Source organism: Podarcis bocagei (assembly GCF_964188305.1).
Source record: "Podarcis bocagei genome assembly, chromosome: 8".
NCBI classification, from domain to species: domain Eukaryota; kingdom Metazoa; phylum Chordata; class Lepidosauria; order Squamata; family Lacertidae; genus Podarcis; species Podarcis bocagei.
Genome location: NC_138133.1, coordinates 65898503 through 65920394, shown reverse-complemented (window position 1 = coordinate 65920394; position 21892 = coordinate 65898503). Strand labels below are relative to the sequence as shown.

Sequence of the window (21892 nt, the reverse complement as noted above, 5' to 3'; positions counted from 1 at the left end):
AACAAAACTGCTAGGTTTCTTTGTCATTGTGAGTCTGAAGAAAGACATAAAAATGAGGAAGATGGATCTTTCTTTTTTAATGGAAAGTAGCATATTTTAACATTAGCTGCAATGTCAGATAAAATATTTGAAAAACAGTAAGCCAGTTATGTATGAGAGCAGGAAATAAGTATTCAACCCATTGATTCATGCACAATGCCACAATAATTTCATTGGAATTATCTGTTGATTTGCATGAACTTGAATAATTTTTTCATGGATTCTCCAAGCTGCAGTATGATTTAGTGAGACCTACAGTAGCTGTTCTTTTGTAAACTTGGCTTTTTCTCTCAGCTTATAAATATTAATTCTTACCAAGAGACAAGGTAGAACATTTCTTCTTCCTAGAATTATCCTTAAACCGTTTGAAATGTTGTAATCCCCTTGTGTTGTTATATTTAGTTTATTCTCAGTTTAGCTCTTTAAATTACCAGTGGTGGTGGTTGAGTGAAGTTGGCTGTCCTCCAAACCAGATGATAAACTGGAGGTGTGATGTTTCATGTTATAATTGCTCATGGATGCTGAATCACTGTTCAGTAGAGAAGTGTGTTGCCAGCAAGCTTAGCGTATCTCTCTAGTGTCCCTGATTGGAGATCTCTCTGAATTAAAGTTAATTTTTTAAGTCTGGAGTGTGAATTTAAGATTTTAAGATTCTAGCTTAATCTGCATGTGTGTGTGTGTGGTGAAGGTTGTTTACCAATACAGTGGTACCTCGGGTTACAGACACTTCAGGTTACAGACTCCGCTAACCCAGAAATAGTACCTCGGGTTAGGAACTTTGCTTCAGGATGAGAACAGAAATCGTGCGGCGGTGGCGTGGCAGCAGCGGGAGGCCCCATTAGCTAAAGTGGTGCTTCAGGTTAAGAAAAGTTTCAGGGTTAAGAACGGACCTCCAGAACAAATTAAGTTCTTAACCCGAGGTACCACTGTAATGATGACTTAGTTCCCCATTTACATTACAGTACAAGTGTATGGTGTCTTAGGGGAAAGGTAGCATTTCTGGTGGGGGACACATCTTACTCCTTTTGGGGATATTTGTCCACCTTTGGTCCCCACCCTGCACTCAGCTCTCACCTGCGGCTCCTAGAAGCTGTAAGCATGTGACAGTGGCCACACTTCAGGAACAGCTTCGACTGGCCAGCTAAATCAGGGTAGGGTAGCCAATGGGTCTCAAACCTTTGGGGAGTTAGGGACTTCCCCTGTGTGTGAAGACAGCCCTTTGGCTATACACAATAAACTCTGATGGCTTGAGCAGATGAAACCAACAGTGGGTCCAATAGTCAAGACGGCAGTTTCTGCATATGCTGTAGAGGGGCAGATGGGGTTCGTCAACCTGGGAAAGTAGCCCATCTAGGAGAAGGAAAACTCTGATCCTAAACTGATGCTTTGTGTCATATCTTTGGGAAAAGAAAAGGCTAAGGAGTAAACCCTACACAAATCCGGAATGGAGTCCCATAGATGGTTGAATGGCGCCTTGTACGCCTCCTTCTGGCGACTCCTTCAGCCAAGCTGTGCCAAACATATTGCTCTGCTTTTCTTTGAACCATATCAGCAAGGCCGAGAGAGAAGTCTTGTCTGGGAAGCCTAGGACCTCCTCCATATATACCCCCCCAGGCTTGTGCCCCAGGAAGGTCATTCACCCCCGGAGGCGCACTCCATTGTCCTTTGAGACAGATGGATGCCAACAACAACAACACAGTTCTGAGGAAAATAGAAAAATTGGAATGTAATGGTTGGAGTTAGAGACTAGGACTGGGAAGACTCTGGTTCAAATTCTTGCAGTGTCATGAATTTTGTTGGGTAACACTAGACCAGTCAAATCTTGAAGTCTAATCTACTTCACAGGCTTTTTTTGAGAATCAAATGTGGGAGGAGGGTAAAGAACAGTGGATGTGGCCTTGAGCTCCTTGGATAAAAGGCAGGAGATAAATAAATAATAAAGAGCCTGATTCTTGGTGGTTGGGAATTTTTTTCTTCACTACTTATTTTTCATTTTGCACCTGATTTACTCCGACTGCAAATTGTTCTTCTACTGCCAAACATCCCTAGATAGCATCACTCCAATTTGGTGCATGTTTTTGGCTTCTTTGAAATGTTGCTGTTTAGATAGTTCTCAAATTTTACTGGTTTAAATTGCTATGCACTTACAGTCTTCTATTTTTTGCTACTGATAACTATTTCCAAACTAAATCAAATCACTAAATTATGTTAGCTAAATGTGCATTTTATTTGGTCGTTTTCTTATTTCAGAAAGCTTTTCATGTGTTTAGGGAATTTCTTAATCATGATGTTTTTGTTAGCTAGCTAGTGTGGGTTTAACTATTATTATGAAATGCTTTTGATATATTTATAATTGCTTCTGCTAGTTCTCAATATTGTGGTAGGGAAACCAATGGTTTTCCAGATGCTACTGGTCTACAAATCATCTCTGTATGTTGGCCATGGTGGCTGAGGCTGATGGGAGTTGGAGCCCAACAACATTTGGAAGGCCAGAGGTTTCCCATTCCTGGTGTATATTAACTTGCTCACTCTTCTTCTGAGCTGCATTGATCATCACCTGGAAGTGTGTGTAAATAAACTGATAATGATAATGATACTTTTATTTGAACCACAGAAATGGAGAAGTGCTCAAGAAGCAAGTTGAATTCTTTCAGCACTTTTGAGTCAGCTGTTCTAATTTTAAATATATCAAGAAGCAGGGCACTTTAAGCTTGCTTTCAGATCTTGATATCATCTCTCAAACATTGTTCCTCACATTCTGTCCCACTCCTCCCCACCAGATCTGTGTAGAGGGACCAAGAAAGAGAACTTGGGGCAAATTCTTCCTTCCTTCCTTCCTTCCTTCCTTCCTTCCTTCCTTCCTTCCTTCCTTCCTTCCTTTGAGTTGGTGTGCCATTTCACTTTCTCTAAGGTTCTGCAAATTTTGGCTTGGTTTGTTAGCCAACCACTGTACCTTTCGTAGTAGGCAGTGTAGCTTGATTTTCTCAGTTTCTGTTTTGCAAATTAAGTGCATTCTTGTCGTACCTGCTCCTTGGCAAAAGGGGGGTGTTACAGGAGAGGAATTGCAGGTGGGGGAGCATGTTGATAGTAATCCCTTCTGATCTGGGATGCTGTGGTGGAGTCCCGGTGCATGCCATGGTCTGATGTGTGTTGAAAGAGAGAGCCTCTGCCTTTTTATGTTGCCAGTGGCTTTTAACAATATGTTACTGCTCTGGAACTTCTGTTTTAGAAAGTGAAAACTGGGACTTAACTATACAGCTGCAAATAAAACGTTTTAAGTGCAATATACAATGCAACACTAGATGACAATGGTGAGCCTTATGGAAAATTCAATGTATTTTTATAAACGCTTTTTTAAAAAATGGTTTTTATAAGTGTGTGGATTCCACCCTGGTTGCAGATCATTTGAAGTCTAGGCTGATAAAGAAGAATGAACATTCTGGAAGGTTTTTAAAGTTTGTTTTTGAAATATGTGCTATATAAGGAAGAGGCAGAAATAAGCAACTGTATCATTTGAACCAAGGTTGTTGAAGAGGAACACCCAAGAAGGTTTTTCAAAGCTATCCTTGTGGTGCTACATAAGAATGGGGTAGAAATGGGCAATAGACTCATTTAAGACCAAAAATTGTCTAATTACGGCTGCTGCCAGTGTTTCAGCCGAACCAAACCCCAGAGATTTAATGGGGGTTGGGGAACTCTCTGCTGCAAAGTCAGAAGCTGAAAGGCACATTTTCAGGGAGGGGGAAAAATGCATGGTAATCTAAGAGCTTTTTCCTCTCTCCCCCATTTCATGAAAAATCTTCTTTAAAAAATAGGGACTGGAAACGTTCCTGAGAATGATGCTACATGGCTCTGTAACATTATATGCAGTAGCATTTTGGAGAAGGGGACGGTGGTGGCGGCTGCTCATTTTTCTATGTATTGTCCCTGCGACTCATTTCCAGGAACATTTCTGTACTCATTTTAAAAGCACATGGCAAGTGTCACACTTCTTAGCTGCTTGAAATGGCTTTTACCTTTTAAAAACACTTTTAGCAGGAAGAATAAAAACCCGTTCTAAAAGTGTTTACAAATTCCTTCCTTTCTTCAAATTCACAAGAGTTTCTCTCATAGATATGACCAGTTATTATTATTATTATTATTTGTCATTGATGCTGGTGACATTTTGGCAATATATCTGGGGATTGGGTGGAAGAAACTCCCATGACTATGAAGGAATGCAGGAACTAGTAAAATCAGATGTGCATAAGATTCAGGATAAATATCTGCACCAGTGGTACAACAATATAAGAAACTGAACCTGGTGGATTACCATGACATTGTCTTCTGCTTTTAATTAACCACACTTCTGTGTTACATCCAAACTCTAAACTGTGGCTAATCTTAACTACGGTTTGTTGAAACAAGCCAGATTGATGACTGAAGGTTTGAAACTGACTTCAGTTAAAATTTAATCATACAGAAGAAAATAACAAGCAAAAGCTTCTGATGTCCTTGTGTAGGAGAAGATATGACCCTGAAGTCTGCCTAGGCTTACGTCCACAATTCTGCCTAAATTTCAGAATATGTGTATAACATTTACATTATTTGCTTAAAAAATTATGGCCATTAACTGTTATTAGGTACCTGTTAGGTACAAATAAAGAGCAGTGGCGTAGCGTGGGGGGTGCAGGGGGGGCCGGCCGCACCGGGCGCAACATCTGGGGGTTAGGGTTAGGGGGCGCAAATCCACGGGTTAGGGGGCGCAAATTACTTGCCTTGCCCCGGGTGCTGACAACCCACGCTACACCACTGATAAAGAGTGATGCGCATATTGTGTTAATTACATGCCAGTAGAATTGGTGAAGAGCTGCACGTGTCTTCCTTCTGGTGTATTTCCCATGTGGTTCTCTGTTTCTGAACAAGTTGTGCACTCCTGCTAGAGGAAAAAGACTTAACTCCATGGTAATACAATCCTGTGTGTGCTTAGGTGATGAAGGGGTTCTTGGCAGTAACTAAGCAATACAGGAACTGGTAACTGCACTTGATTTTCTTTTATGTTGATTCTGATATGTGTAGTCTTTAGATCCTATTAAATTTTCTGAAAGATAAACTGCTGCAAGAGTGATTTGCCAGGCCCAGTGATTCCTCTTCTTAAAACCTTGGCTCAGCCGAGTATCTTGGAAGGGAGTGGAGGGGTGGAGATAAAAGTGCTTTGACTACAAGGTTAACTGATTTCAAATAGAAGGCTCTCTCGAGTTATTGCATTTTGCACAAAATAAATACATTTTGCGTATGGTTAAGATTGATAAAAAAAATATTCTGTATGCCAGTGATTGCATTCCCATCTGTGATTAAGGGTTTCTGTCTCCATCTGGTTTTCACATTATATTTCTGTAACAAGAATCTTTTATATGGCAGAGTTCATTCGCTGTATTTTCTATTAGCTGCAGCTTGAACTACTGCATGGATCACAGATTTACACATATGGCTTTAATTACTTCATACCATTGAGAAAAAGTAATATTTGTTTAGGAATGTATGTTTTTCACTATTGCCATGGTTATGCAACATGATGAGCTTTTTAATGCCATTCTTCTGGAGAAATACAAATTGTTTAAGGCTTTCTGTTTCAAAAGGGGTAGTGAGGGAGCTTTCAGTCATCCTGTTAGTTGCAAGAGTTAATATGTTAGGCACACACACACATTATTTTTGTTGTCTAACTATTATGGGGTAAAATGAATGAAATGCAGATTGCCTTACAAATGGCTGCTGTGTATCATATTATATTTAAAGGAGATGTTAATTAAACTGTGGCTCTGCATACAGTTTACAAAATGGTGGAGAAATTCCACTCAACATTGTCAGAGGTTTCTGTGAAAGGAGAAATGAGTGGTTCAGATTATGTACTTTTCACTCAAGATAGATCAATATACTTTTAAGAGGTGGGGGGACCTTTCTGTTTGGTACATATAATATTGTTTTGGACAGTCCATCAATATGTCTCCTACAAATTCCCTTTTCCTTGCACAAATCTGTGAAATGCATGAAATTTCTTGCTAGGTCAAACAATGAGTGTTATCAAAGGTATTAGATGCAGACAACCTAAATTAATTTGCCTCATAATCCTATAAAATAACTATAGAAAATGACTAATGTTATAAGAAGATTATTTAAAGTATGAAAGTTGATCTTTTAGGTTTGCATAGATTGAAGAGGAAAATTTGGTAAATATCATTCACTAAGTTAAGCAAATCATTGCTGTTTCCTAACTGAGTAACAGATTTTGTAAACTGTTTTTAAACATATAAAGGATATTTTATCAAATTGAAAACTTCAACATTTGGTGAACTTTGCCTTCAAAAAGCTGGACAGGAAGCTGACCGTAGTCTCTGACAGGGTATATGCTTATTATGAAAATATGTTTACACTGGGCAAATAACATTCAGCAGTAAAGAAAGGTATTGCTGCTTCAGCCCAGCAAAATTAATTTGAAATAGCACATTGGACTGCATCTCATGTAGAACCAAGAAAACACATTGCTTTATATAGCATTAGATTTCAGGATATCAGTATTTTTATTCTCCACTATCCTGAAGTCCCAGGGCAGAATACTACCATGCCTTCCAGGCCCATCTTTATTTTTAGCTATATTTATTTACTGTCATCTCTGATCTAATTCCCTAGACACTGATGTTTTATGGAATATATTTGGGCTGTATTTTTTTTTTTTTTTGTCCAAATGAGCACATGCTTTTGCATGTTTAGGATCTGCTTGGTGCAAGTTTATATGTTTATTTATTTAGGCTGCCCCATATCTGAAATACTTTTGCATTATAAGAAACACATGTAAGATTGGCTTAATGTGTGAGATACACACATTTTTTAAATTTAAACCTGGGTGAGAATTTGACTTCTAAACCTGAAAGGGAAAGAATAAGAGTTACTCGGGCCTAGAGTCAGCATGGGCAACTGTCAGGGCCCACTATTGATGTCTTCCCTCCAGAAGAAGACCTCTGCTAGATCAGGCAAAGACCCATCTTGTCCAATACTCTGTTCTCACATGGCCAACTAGATGCCCCTGGGAAGCCTATATGCCTGGGTTCCCCTTTATCATTTTGATTCCCCTCAAGGCTCAGGAGCCATGCTTTGTTGGGGCATGATGGGGAATTTAATGGCTCCCAGCTCCCTGGTGCTTCTTCAGAGTGCTGTGGATGCTTCTTGCTGCTGTTACTGCCACCTCCAGACCAGCCTGCCAGGGTGGTGGATTGTACTTCGCTGAGGGCTTCCTCTGGCATCCCCTATGAGTCTACCTAATTAGCTGTATCTAACTAAGTCCCCTACTCAGTGCCTGAGGGCCCCAGTCCTGCCGCTCAACACCTGGCCCAGGGCAGAGCCTGATGGGCTCTATAAAGGACTGCTGTCACTGCTGCTGCTGGGCAGAGAGGGCTCCATTTTGTTTTGTTTGTTTTTTGTTTAAATTGCTGTTATTTTTTACCTATGTTATTTTAAACTGTGATATTAATGCTGTATTCTTAGTTTTTGATTTTGATTTATGTAGAAATTGTTTCCCGTTTGGTTGTGTATTTTTTTGATGTGGTTTATTTATTGTTTATGACTTTTGTAATTATGTAAATCTTGTTATGCTGTAAGCCGTCTTGAGCATTGTTTTTTAACTGTGGAAAGGCGGCATACCAATAAAAAACGATGATGATGATAAATCAGTGTAGACCATGGGTAGGCAAACCAAGGCCCGGGGGCCGAATCCGACCCAATTGCCTTCTAAATCTGACCTGCAGACAGTTTTGGGAATCAGCGTGTTTTTACATGAGTATAATGTGTCCTTTTATTTAAAATGCATCTCTGGGTTATTTGTGGGGCCTGCCTGCTGTTTTTGCACAAGTAGAATGTGTGCTTTTATTTAAAATGCATCTTTTTTAAAATTTATTAGATGTTTAAAGATTACAGAAAAAAGAAGAAAGAAACAATGAAAAGTTAAACAAAAAAACCAATACCTTACAATACATCAGAGAAGAAAAATAAGAAAAAACAAACAAACAAAAAATACAACAAAACAACAAGAAAAACAAAAACATTTAAAAACACATCCAATATTTCCATATCTTTATCTTTCAATTACTTGTTTCATCGACCTCCTCACACCTCCCTTTTTTGTATTCTAGTTCAATTAGCTATTTCAGCAAATCCTTTCCATCTCTCTCAATTTTTGTTCTATATTCTAAACACAATCTAACCTTAAATTTTCCACTTTGGCCCATTAACGATCTATTTTTACTTAATTCTTTATAACATTTCTGCTAAAGCCGTATAACTTCATTTCAGCATCCTTCTAACATTCATTAATTTTGCAATATTTCTGTAAATATACTTTAATTTTTTTCCAATCTTCTTCCACCGACTCTTCTCCCTAGTCTTGGATTCTGCCAGTCATTTCTGCCAATTCCATGTAGTCCATCAGCTTCATCTGCCATTCTTCCTGGGTGGGTAGATCTTGTGTCTTCCAATGCTTTGCGATAAGTATTCTTGTTGCTGTTGTGGCATACATAAAGAAAGTTCTATCCTTCTTTGGCACCAATTGGCCGACCATGCCCAGGAGAAAGGCCTCTGGTTTCTTCAGGAAGGTATATTTAAATACCTTTTTCATTTCATTATAAATCATCTCCCAGAAATTCTTAATCCTTGGGCATGTCCACCAAAGGTGAAAGAATGTACCTTCAGTCTCATTACATTTCCAGCATTTATTATAGGGCAAAAGATAGATTTTTGCAAGCTTGACTGGTGTTATGTACCACCTGTAGATCGTTTTCATTAGATTCTCTTTTAAGGCATTACATGCCGTAAACTTCATACCTGTGGTCCATAACTGTTCCCAGTCAGCCATCATAATGTTATGTCCAACATCTTGTGCCCATTTAATCATAGCAGATTTCATCGTTTCATCCTGAGTATTCCATTTCAACAGCAAGTTATACATTCTTGACAGATTCTTAACTTTGGGATCAAACAATTCTGTTTCCAATTTTGATTTTTCCACCTTGAAGCCTAGTTTTTTGTCCAAATTATATGCCTCCATTATTTGATAATAATGGATCCAGTCTCGCACTCTGTTTTTTAATTTTTCAAAACTCTGCAGTTTTAATCTGTCTCCCTCTTGTTCCAGAATTTCCCAATACTTCGGCCATTTGGCCTCCATATTGAGTTTTTTCTGAGCCTTTGCTTCCATTGGTGACAGACATCTTGGGGTTTTATTTTCTAGCAAGTCCTTATATCTTATCCAGACATTAAACAGTGCTTTTCTGACAATATGGTTTTTAAACGCTTTATGTGCTTTAACCTTGTCATACCACAGATATGCATGCCAACCAAACACATTGTTGAAACCTTCCAAATCCAACACATCAGTATTTTCAAGAAGCAGCCATTCTCTCAGCCAACAAAAGGCGGCTGATTCATAATAAAGTTTAAGGTCTGGCAGGGCAAATCCACCTCTTTCTTTAGCATCAGTTAATATCTTAAATTTTATTCAAGGCTTCGTGCCCTGCCAGACAAATCTAGAGATGTCTCTCTGCCACTTCTTGAAACAGTCCATTTTGTCCAAAATTTGCAATGTTTGAAACAGAAACAGCATCCTTGGCAATACGTTCATTTTTATCACAGCAATTCGGCCTAATATTTAAAATGCATCTCTGGTTTATTTGTGGGGCATAGGTATTCGTTCATTTTTATTTCCCCCCCAAAATATGGTCTGGCCCCCCACACGGTCTGAGGGAAAGTAGACCCAGTCCCCTGCTGAAAAAGTTTCCTGACCCCTGGTGTAGACCCACTTATGGTTACGTAACTTAACACATACTTAACTTAAGCCGATTGGTTCCAATATGCTTATTTTAGTTATGATGTTGTTATAGAATCACAGAATTGTAGAGCTGGCAGGTATCCCAAGGGTCTTGTGGTCCAACCCCCTGCACTGCAGAAATCTCATCTAAAGCATCCATGACAGAGGGCCATCCAAGTTCTGCTTAAAAACTTCCAAGGAAGGAGAGTGCACAACCTTGCGAGGGAGAATGTTCCTCTGACAAACAGCTTTTACAAATAGTTGGATGCAGTCTATTTCTTAGACCAGGAGTGGGGAACGTTCAGCCCTCCAGTTGTCGCAGAACCACAGTTCCCATCATCCCTGGCCATGCTTGCCAGAGCCGACGGGAGTTGTAGTTCAGCAAAAGCTGGAGGGCCAAAGGTTCCCCACTCCTGGGTTAGAATGAATGCACAATGCAATGGGAAGCGTCTACTGAAAGGGAATAATTCCACTGTGCTGCTGCATTGGAAGTGGTTAAATAATTCCATCAGGCCTGATAAAGAGACCCAGCATATTTGCCCTCCCTCAGCAGATGCTGTCTGGAAGGAGGCTAGTGAAGAGGAGGGATTCATGTAATAATGCAGCCTTTTCTTTTTGATGGGTGCTTTATTTTCCCTGGCATATTAAGGGTGCCCTGGCACACACTTCCGAATTCCTTGGCTATGGTGTGCAAACCATGTTGAAGTAAATGGGATATTAGTACAGCAGCTCTTTGGAAACAGTTGCAGCTACAGAGCTGGGCAGTACAATACTTTCAAAGTGGTTTAGAGCATTCAACTAGTTTAATTCCATAGATGTTAATGGGAATATGTTTTATTGTATTTATTTATTATCGTAATAATCAGAAGATCTGTGGGGTTGTTACAGCAATATAAAATGCAGTACTAACAACAGTTTAAAACTACCTATGTCTTGATGTGATTCATTTTATTTTAATCATGCTTCTTGAATGTGAGCACGAGGAGAAGTTTAAAAAATATTTATGAATAAATAAATAAATAGCATCATTGACCCAGGACTGGGTATGCTTCTTTTTAGTAGTTTGTGAATCCTGGGGGTTATTGGTAAAAATTCTGATCTTATATAAAACAGCAGGAGGTAATATATGGGGGTAATACCATAGCTCAGTGGTAAAGAACAAGTTTGTATGCAGAAGGTTTGATGCCTGACCTCTTCGGTTAAAAAGATTAGATAGTAGCCATAAGAACGATCCCTTCCTGAAATTCTGGAGAGCCTGATGGAAATATAATCTGACCTGATACAAGTTACTTTCCTGTGAACAATTGACCCAGTTACATTTTGATTTTTTTACTTGTTTTTAATTCACAGTATATGCATTAGTTTCCCTCCTTCCCTCTGGGAATATTTTTTTTTAAAATTGGTTTTAAAATGCAACAATAAAGAAGTGACTTTAGGATTATAATTACTACTTCTGTTACATATATAGATAGATATAGATTAGATATAGATATAGATATAGATATAGATATAGATATAGATATAGATATAGATAGCATGTCAATAAAGGGGCTTTGTGCTTCAAACTGGCTGTGATATGTGCGTGTGTTTTTTCTTTTGTTGTTGTCAATAGAAAAGATTGATCTCTGGGCTGGTGAGCGTAATATCTGTCCCAGTCAGAAAAGGAGAGGAAATTAGCAGGACGATTGGTGGAGAATGATATCTGTCAAAAGAAACACTTGGAGAGCTCTGAGTTTAGTAATAGGTGACTGCCGGAAAAAAGGGAACTTTGAATTTTGCCAAGGTAAGGAACAGATTTGTAATTAACATGCTATTTATGAGAAAGAAATTAATTTGATTTATTGTGCCTTGTCCCTCTGTAACTCTGCTTTCCATCTTCTCCTTGTTATTCCATGTGCTTCCCATCCCTCCCTTGGAATCTAACCTTGTAGGGCTTTCAGATTTTGGATGGTATGCTTGAAGAACTTGTGCAAAGATGCCCTATTCATATTTACCTCAAAGCATGAATAGCCTAATTGAGAGGAAGGGAGTAGATTTGTAACACACAAGCACACGCCCTTCCTGCCCCACCTCCAGCTCATCTTACAGCCACATTTTGGATGCAAAAAATGAAATGATGTCTGTTTTCATACAATATAATATGCATAGCCCCAGTGGGTAGGAATCCCACCCTCTCTCCCCTTTCTGATTTTGTAGCATCCCAACTGAGAGGCTACCATCATGGGTTGAACTGTGACAGGTCCCATTGGTACAGAGGAAGGAAGGCAGGGAAGCAATATGCAATTCCTCACGGAAAAGGTGTATTTTGAAGAGGGATTTGAAAGAAGTAAGGCACAGGGTGTTCTGCGATGTGGTTCTAAGCCTGTGAGGTAGCAAGGAAGAAAGGTCTTTAGAGAAGCAGGAGACAGTTGGCAGAACCTTCAGCGTAGACTTTATTGCCAACACTACAAAGATCCAAATTTGCAAAAGCAGGCACCTGCTGACACGGTGGGGGTCCTCTACCTTCTATCTCCCCTGTTGTCCACCCTCCCCCCCCCCACAATATGCTCCTGGAAGACCCTTTGGAACAGGTATTGGGTGTGTGCAAGAAAGTCCCATTTCACAAGCGAGTGGACATCATTGAATGCCATTCAGGGTAAATACAGAGGTGGGGCAGGTACAGCTGAGAGAGGCTGCAAGATAAGGTGCCCCAATCCCATTGCATATATAGATTTGGCAAGCTTTGAGGTACATATGAGTAGTTATTTAATACTTATGTCACAGTCCACTTACCCAGAAACACATCTAATGAGACCAATGCAGATTAAGAGGCTTAAGGACTGTGGGGCTATGTCCAGTTTGGGTTAAAACTGTTGGTGTGGAGGGTTGGATGGTGTTTCTGACAGTATTACAGCATGTGGGTTTATCTGAATGACTGAATATTTCAAGTGAGTCGAAAGGTTAACTATATTTCGAACCTATGTTTTGATCTATACTTACGTGTGTATATAAAGTACAAAGGCTATGTCCATTACAGATGAAAGCCGCAATAGATTCAAATATTTTTGGAGGCAGTCCATGAAAAACTGTAGCTATTTCCTGCCATTCTGATCTCTTCAAGCTATGAACACTATATTTGCTTGTAGCTCTGCCCAGAGTCATTTTTCATGCCTATTTCATATGGGAGCAGCTGTTCCTAACACTTCAGCTTACTGGAAGTTTCACCATCTTACTGGAATGCTTTTCAGTTCCCTTGAAACTCCCACAGATGGTTCACCTAATGGGACCTTGTTGCATGTTAGGAACTGTAGGAAACTTACACCCAATCTAACTCAGTATTGTTGGCACTGATTGACAGCGGTTCCAGAAAGAGAATATTTCCCAGCCCTACCTGGTGATGCTGGGGACTCAATCTGTGACCTGTGTTCTACCCATGAGCTGTGATTCTTTTCCAAAGTTCATAATCTGCTTCTTGGTTCCATCAAGGTATTTAAAAATACGTAGAGGATGGTGGTCATTTTTCATTTTTAGAACATGTCCTAGCAAACTAGTGCAGCCTTTAGAAAGGCCTGATAATAATAATAATAATAATAATAATAATAATAATAATAATAATAATAATAATAATAATAATTTATTATTTATACCCCGCCCATCTGGCTGGGCCTCCCCAGCCACTCTGGGCGGCTTCCATAGAAACCAAAAATACACTAAAATATCACACGTTAAAAACTTCCCTGAACAGGGCTGCCTTAAGATGTCTTCTGAATGTCAGGTAGTTGTTTATCGCTTTGACATCTCGTGGGAGGGCGTTCCACAGGGCGGGCGCCACTACCGAGAAGGCCCTCTGCCTGGTTCCCTGTAGCTTTGCTTCTCGCAATGAGGGAACCGCCAGAAGGCCCTCGGCGCTGGACCTCAGCGTCCGGGCAGAACGATGGGGGTGGAGACGCTCCTTCAGGTATACTGGACTGAGGCCGTTTAGGGCTTTAAAGGTCAGCACCAACACTTTGAATTGTGCTTGGAAATGTACTGGGAGCCAATGTAAGTCTTTCAAGACTGGTGTTATATAGTCTCGGTGGCCGCCTCAGTCACCAGTCTAGCTGCCGCATTCTAGATTAGTTGTAGTTTCTGAGTCACCTTCAAAGGTAGCCCCACGTAGAGCGCATTGCAGTAGTCCAAGCGGGAGATAACCAGAGCATGCACCACTCTGGCAAGACAGTCCGCAGGCAGATAGGGTCTCAGCCTATGTACCAGATGGAGCTGGTAAACAGCTGCCCTGGACACAGATTTGACCTGTGCCTCCATGGACAGCTGTGAGTCCAAAATGACTCCCAGGCTGCGCACCTGGTCCTTCAGGGGCACAGTTACCACATTCAGGACCAGGGAATCCTCCACACCTGCCCGCCTCCTGTCCCCCAAAAACAGTACTTCTGTTTTGTCAGGATTCAACCTCAATCTGTTAGCCGCCATCCATCCTCCAACCGCCTCCAGACACTCACACAGCACCTTCACCGTCTTCACTGGCTCTGATTTAAAAGAGAGGTAGAGCTGGGTATCATCTGCATACTGATGAACACCCAGCCCAAACCTCCTGATGATCTCTCCCAGCGGCTGCATGTAAATGTTGAAAAGCATGGGGGAGAGGACAGAACCCTGAGGCACCCCACAAGTGAGAGCCCAGGGGTCTGAACACTCATCCCCCACCACCACTTTCTGAACACGACCCAGGAGGAAGGAGCGGAACCACTGTATGACAGTGCCCCCAGCTCCCAGCCCCTCAAGACGGTCCAGAAGGATGTTATGGTCGATGGTATCAAACGCCGCTGAGAGATCCAGCAGAACTAGGAAACAGCTCTCACCTTTGTCCCTAGCCCGCCGGAGATCATCAACCAGTGCGACCAAGGCAGTTTCAGTCCCATGATGAGGCCTGAATCCCGACTGGAAGGGATCCAAATGGTCCGCTTCTTCCAGGCATGCCTGGAGTTGTTCAGCAACCACTCGCTCAATCACCTTGCCCAAGAATGGAAGATTTGAGACTGGGCGATAGTTGGCCATCGTGGCCGCATCTAAAAATGGTTTTTTAAGAAGCGGTTTAATAACCGCCTCTTTCAGCGGGTCTGGGAAGGCTCCCTCACGGAGGGAAGCATTCACCACTCCACGAAGCCCATCGCCCAGTCCTTCCCGGCTAGCTTTTATAAGCCAGGATGGGCAAGGATCCAGGAGACAGGTGGTTGGCTTCACTCGTCCAAGCAACCTGTCCACATCCTCGGAGGTAACAGATTGGAATTGATCCCACGCAACTTGACTAGACAGGTCTCTAGCACTCTCCCACCCCGGCCCTGCTCCCACGGTGGAGTCTACTTCTTCCCGAATCTCAGCGATTTTATCTGCAAAAAACTTTGCAAAATCATTGCAGGAGAACGTGGCCCGTACTGGGCCCCGATGTTGCAGGTGGTTCCGCTAAATTGTGAACCTCCAGAAAAAGTCTCCTGCTGCTGTTTTCTGCAGATGCAATAGAGGCGGTGAAGAAATTCTTATTCGCCGTCGCTATCGCCACTTGGTAGGCTCCACGTTGAGCTCTAACCTGTGTCCAGTCAGATTCGGAAGGAGTTATCCGCCACCGACGCTCTAGCCGTCTCAACGATTGTTTCATTGCCCTCAGATCCGTGGAAAACCACGGGGCTGTCCGGGCTCCATGCAATCGGAGAGGGCGCTTCGGAGCCAAACAGTCAATAGCCCTGGTTAACTCCAAATTCAAGCGGGCCACCAGGGAATCAGCTGAAAGGCCATCAACATGGGATAAAGCATCCCCTACCACTCTCTGGAAACCATTTGGATCCATTAAGTGGCGGGGACAGACCATCCGAATTGGTCCCACCTCCCTGCAGAGGGGATGGGTCACAGAGAAGTCCAGTTGCACCAGGAAGTGATCTGACCATGGCACTTCTTTCGTTTCGCTTTTACTTAGTTTCAGATCACCAACATCCATAGAGGTTAACACCAGGTCCAAGGCATGTCCGCGGCTATGGGTTGGGCCAGACTTATTCAGGGACAGCCCCACGGAGACCTGAGAACTTTGAGAACATCTGGTACAGCCCTTTGTGTTTCATGACTCAACCAGACCTGCTGTAAGAAAGTGCTTTTTAAAGTCCCATTTACTTCTGTGGGAGTGTTAAGCACATGCTTTGCTTTTTTCCACCATAATAAATGTGTTTTAAATGAGTACCTCTCATTGGATTATAATAGGTAGTAGATCACTAAGTTCTGAAAGACAGACCAATAAAATCTGAATCCTAAGAGCATCTGCTGATTTCTAAGCATGTGCATTCGGTGTCCAGGTTGAAAATTTGGCCACCGATCTTGAACTGAATTGAAATTTTGTCAAGCAAATTAAGAGGCAATGCTGTCAGGTACTTTCTGGAGCCCTAATAGCTGCATTTGGGGGGGGAGGCATGTGATAACAATGCGTGCAGCAACCTTCTTCCAAGTTCAGTGGAATAGATCCTTTGCGTTTTTTAAAAAGTTGCCCTTTCAAACGGTATGGTTAAGGGTCAGATTTTATCTGCTTGCTAATGAAAAACAGACACGAAGCTAGACTGAAATGTCAGTGTTTCCTCCTACCCCAGCAAAGTTATATAAGGTGGCCTGTCGATGGTCAAAAAAGTTTTTCTTCTATTTGTTACCAAAGATTGCCATTGGTAAAATACAGGCAGTTGCCACTAATGCTGACCTACTGCTCCCAGCACATGTGACTGCAGTCATAAATATCAGTAATAATGCCTTGGGTTGAAAATGGGAAAGGCTTCCACATCTGCTTGTCTGAAGATGACAATAACAAGCAGCCTATATTTGAAGGACCAGGAAGAACTAGGGTAGAATCCCCACCCAACCATGAAGTTCACTAGGTGACCTTGGGCTCAGCGTTCAAACTCCCACCTACTTTACATTGCCCTGAGCACTTTGGAGGGAGGGCCATTTACAAATGTAATAATAACTAATTTGCAAAAGAAGAGGAAGGTGTAAAATACCAGTATAGGCTGTATTATAATAATGGTGCTTTGCAGTGTTATTTTTCTAGAGAAAGGGGTGGCGGAACTCACCACAAACACCTCCCTCATTCTCTTAGAATGGCAATGGCACCCATCTGAGAGGTGCTGGAGTTCCAGTGAGTTCTGGCTGGGGAAAAAGCCATGGTGCTTCATATTAATTACCCGAGTGTCTTGTTTACTACATTTGTTAGCTGCCTTTCCCCAAAAAAACACAAGGTGGTGTACGTGGTTCTCGCCGGCTTTCAGCATCATGCCAACCCTGTGAGGTATCTTAAGCTGATAGGCAGTTGTCAGGGAACTGCCATCGGAGCCAGAGGGAGAGGGAGGGCTCCAGAGGGGTTCCGGAGAGCGTCCCGGGAGGGAGAGAAGCAGCACATCTTCTGGGGAAGGAAATCAGCGTAGCACCAGTGGAGAAGGGGGGCAGATGGGGGAATCGGCGAGGAGGCTCCATGACTCCTCACCGGGGACCAATGGGGAGAGCACGGGTCCTCCGCTGCCCACACCCTCCCTGCGCAGAAGGCTTCCGCGCAGGGAGACTAGGCGGAGACTAGGCGTCAAAGAGCTTCTTTGCTGGAAGAAGTTCAAGAAACGCCCACTGACAGATGCTGCCAGCGATTGAGACAGCCATGGGCGAGTGGCTGTCCAGACAGAAAGGGTTCACCCAGGCAACCCAGCCAGGTGTGGCGACGATTTACGCACGATCAACCCCTAGAACCATTACAGCAGTGTTTGGCCAAGGTCAACAAGTGAGCTTCATGGGTGGGTGGAGATTTGAACATGGCTGCCTCTGGTTCTAGTTCAGTCCTCTAACAGCTACAATGCATTGGCTTTCATTGGTATATAAATTCATTAAATCAAATCAAATAAATATGGGTCAGACAGATTTAGTATCCAAAAGCTGTAATTTGCAGAGCTGCAAACTACCTAAACATACTGGCAAATTTGTTAGGAAGGGAAATAAATACCGTATTTTGCGCCCCATAAGACGCTCCGGCCCATAAGACGCACCTAGTTTTTGGGGGGGGAAATAAAGGAAAAAAATTATTTCCCCCCCAGGCGCGGGGCTGGGGCAGCCCGAGCTTCCCCCGACCCCAGCCCGCAAACAGGCAGCTCTCTGCAAGCCGTGGGAGCCCAGCGGTGGTTCCCGCTGCTTGTGGAGAGATCCGCGAAGCCTGCACGCGCTGGGATCAGCGCGGGCAGGCTTCGGGATGCCTGCAACTCTCCCCAAGCAGCGGGACCGTTCCCGCTGCTTGCGGAGAGATCCGCGAAGCCTGCAGGCGCTGGGATCAGTGCGGGCAGGCTTCGGGATGCCTGCAACTCTCCCCAAGCAGCGGGAACGTTCCCGCTGCTTGCGGAGAGATCCGCGAAGCCTGCAGGCGCTGGGATCAGCGCGGGCAGGCTTCGGGATGCCTGCAACTCTCCCCAAGCAGTGGGAACGTTCCCGCTGCTTGCGGAGAGATCCGCGAAGCCTGCAGGCGCTGGGATCAGCGCGCGCAGGCTTCGGGATGCCTGCAACTCTCCCCAAGCAGCGGGAACGTTCCCGCTGCTTGCGGAGAGATCCGCGAAGCCTGCCGGCGCTGGGATCAGCGCGGGCAGGCTTCGGGATGCCTGCAACTCTCCCCAAGCAGCGGGAACGTTCCCGCTGCTTGCGGAGAGATCCGCGAAGCCTGCCGGCGCTGGGATCAGCGCGGGCAGGCTTCAGGATGCCTGCAACTCTCCCCAAGCAGCGGGAACGTTCCCGCTGCTTGCGGAGAGATCCGCGAAGCCTGCCGGCGCTGGATCAGCGCGGGCAGGCTTCAGGATGCCTGCAACTCTCCCCAAGCAGCGGGAACGTTCCCGCTGCTTGCGGAGAGATCCGCGAAGCCTGCAGGTGCTGGGATCAGCGCGCGCAGGCTTCGGGATGCCTGCAACTCTCCCCAAGCAGCGGGAACGTTCCCGCTGCTTGCGGAGAGATCCGCTAAGCCTGCAGGCGCTGGGATCAGCGCGCGCAGGCTTCGGGATGCCGGCAACTCTCCCCAAGCAGCGGGAGCATTCCCGCTGCTTGGGGAGAGGTCCGCGAAGCCTGGAGAGCGAGAGGGGTCGGTGCGCACCTACCGCTCTCGCTCTCCAGGCTTCAGCGAAAGCCTGCATTCGCCCCATAAGACGCACCCACATTTCCCCTTCATTTTTGGAGGGGGAAAAGTGCGTCTTATAGGGCGAAAAATACGGTACATCTGCAAGATATCCAAAATAGGACCCAAAATGCAACCAGCCAGGCAGCCGTAGCTGAGTTGTGGCATATGCTAATAGGCGTATGGAATTCTAATTACACAGCAAGAAACAGGGAATATGCCCCTAGAGGGAGAGAGTATCTCCATCCTGCCAATTTGCTCACTTCTACACCTTCCCTTCCATAATGTGGAGTAAGGTGAAAATATGTTAAGTGAGCTAGGACCTGAGAGACAAAGTTTAGAAGCCTCAGCGTCACCTTGGGCCAGTGATTGTCTCTCATCCTAATCTACCTCACAGGGTTGTTAAGGATAATGGTGGAGGGACGAAAGTGCAGTTATTAATCCCCCATCATTTCTTTAACAAAGTGAAGCTTTCCTAATCTTAACAGTCAGATTACCGGTAACCAAAATATAAGGCATCCATTTGCTAGAATGCATTAAGATAATATTTAGAAAGCAACCAGCCCTCTCCCACAAAACTTTAATTCTTCCTTACCTTAAAACATTATTCTGAGAGCCAGCCCACATAGAAGGGGCTTACAGTGCTTTATTTAGTTAGCACCTATGGTAAATAAATACCAGTTGCTTCTTGGTGTATCCATGATATAATCCAGCCCTTCTTTGATCTGACATCCAGTTGCGCACACTGAAAAAGGTTCAGTGTTAATCCTATGCAAAGAAAATTCACCATGTTTACTGCCCATAGGAGTCTTTGGAAATTATGTCTGTTCTGACTACTGGAGGTAATAATCTCCCCTTTGTTTTCTGAGCTTTAAAGCAGATGCTGTCCCCATACTTTTGTTGAGTTTAGTGTACATTCCTAGATTCCTTTTCCTTAAGCCTTGATTCCTTACTTCTGTTATCAAGGAGTCATTTCTTTGTTGTGTGACTACTGTTGAAAGATTGTTTATCCATAAGAGACGTTTAAGGGTATTTTGGGGTGTTTAGATATGGAATTGTCATCAGCTCTCCTATAGCTAGAATTCTCTCCCCCCAATCATGTGAGAAATGATTGTGGCTTTCTGGCATTATGTTGATTGTTGGTGTGAGTTACATTAATGAATCACCAAAATGGATGACGAAAAATAAACATGCAGGTTACTTTGCATGTTGAAAGAAAAGCAGTATTTTTAGGGTAGTTCACACACTATACATTCAACCCTGCTGAAGCTCAACACTTAAATGCAATGGATTTCCATGGGGGAGATATATGGGTACATAGGTGTTTGACTCCACACTGAAACCAGCGGGACTTAAAAGCACTTAACTTTGGCAACATGTTTATCTCTGTTCAGTGTTTCTTGGGTGTATGAATCTCCCTCATCTCTTTTCTTCCTCATTCCTTCCCTGATTCCCCTGACCATATATTCAGACTGAAGAAGAAGAAAAAACTACTGCAAACTAGTCTGCACAGTTCAGCTGAAATGGTAGACAAGCCTTCTTCAACCTAGTACCATCTTGATAGTTTGGACTCTATCTGTCTTCAGTCTGGCCTGTGGTCAGGGCTGATGGGAGTTGTACCATACAAGGCTGGCAAATGCTGTGATAGACTATGGATTAACAAGAACCATTAGTCCATGAAAGAACTGGAGTGTGCAGGGGGAGTAACAAGAAGGGAGCTTATAAGCCCACGGCTTGTCCATGTAACAACAAACCATGGTTTGGTGTTACATCTGAACTGAATCATATTGTGCATACTCCCTGTTGGTGTGCTCTTTGTTTATTTCAGGTGCATCCCACTATTATTTTTGGAAGCTCCTAGTTTGGATAGCATTGTGTTGAAGTATTGAACAGTTTAACATCAAAAATATAAAAGCATTTTAGAGACATTTGTCTAATTAACAGCTACAGGAATGTATAGAAAATTAGAAGTTCTGTGCACAATTGATTTTTGGCTCACAAATAACACATTTTGTCTGAGTAAGCCAGGTTGATTTGGAACAATTAAGAGAGGTGACCATTCTGTTCAGTTTCCTGTTTGAGCCTATAAGAAAATGCTGGGCAGGATTCCAGATTTAGGAAAACAACAAAATAGTATAACGACGATGTTAAAATGTAGGCGAAATTGCAGAGGAAGAAAATAATTCCATTTGGAAAGCAATTACCTTGGAAAGGGCAAAGGAGAGTCAATAAAAAACTGAAAAAGTTTTCACTATCGGTTACTCTGTTATAACAAATCTTGAATTTACTTTGACCTCTTAATTGCTTTAGAGTTTAAAGTAAGTTAAAAGAGTATCAACAATCTCTTTAAACATATCCCCTTACAGGAATTAACTTGAGCTTCTTCCATGCACGTGTCCAATGTGTGGAAGGGACAGCTGAACCAGGAAGGAGTTGCAAAATCTGCTAGCACACCCTTGAATATTCTTTTTATTTATTTTCATTAAATTTGTATACCACCCATCATCCTCACATCTCAGGATGGTTCACAACATAAAAATACAATATAAAAGCAAAAAACAAACAAAAAACCCACAAGCCATTAACCCCTCCCCACACCCTCCCTCGAACACATTTTAAGGGGGTTGTTGTTGTTTAATCGTTTAGTCGTGTCCGACTCTTTGTGACCCCATGGACCAGAGCATGCCAGGCACTCCTGTCTTCCACTGCCTCCCACAGTTTGGTCAAACTCATTTTTTAAGTGGGGGGTATAAGATATTAATTAGCCAAAGGCCTGGTTTGTAGAGGAATGTTTTTGCCTGGCGCCTAAAGGTGCATAATGAAGGCATCAGCCAAACCTCATTAAGAGGAGCATCCCACAAATTCTACAAATACTGATGCCC

General features: G+C 43.0%; 1 protein-coding gene across 8 annotated transcripts in view; it reads left to right on the top strand.

Annotated features, from left to right (window-relative positions):
* RUNX1T1 (RUNX1 partner transcriptional co-repressor 1) overlaps nt 1–21892 on the top strand; it is a 152874-nt gene that overhangs the window by 18652 nt on the left and 112330 nt on the right. For 5 of the 8 annotated variants that reach the window (XM_081204676.1, XM_081204673.1, XM_081204672.1 and 2 more), the window contains one exon: nt 11484–11654. The exons of the other annotated variants lie outside the window; for them this stretch is intronic. In XM_081204676.1, the coding sequence (XP_081060802.1) occupies nt 11567–11654 (88 nt within the window). In that variant the 5' untranslated portion in view covers nt 11484–11566. The remainder of the gene's footprint in view (nt 1–11483; nt 11655–21892) is intronic. 8 annotated transcript variants of the gene reach the window in all.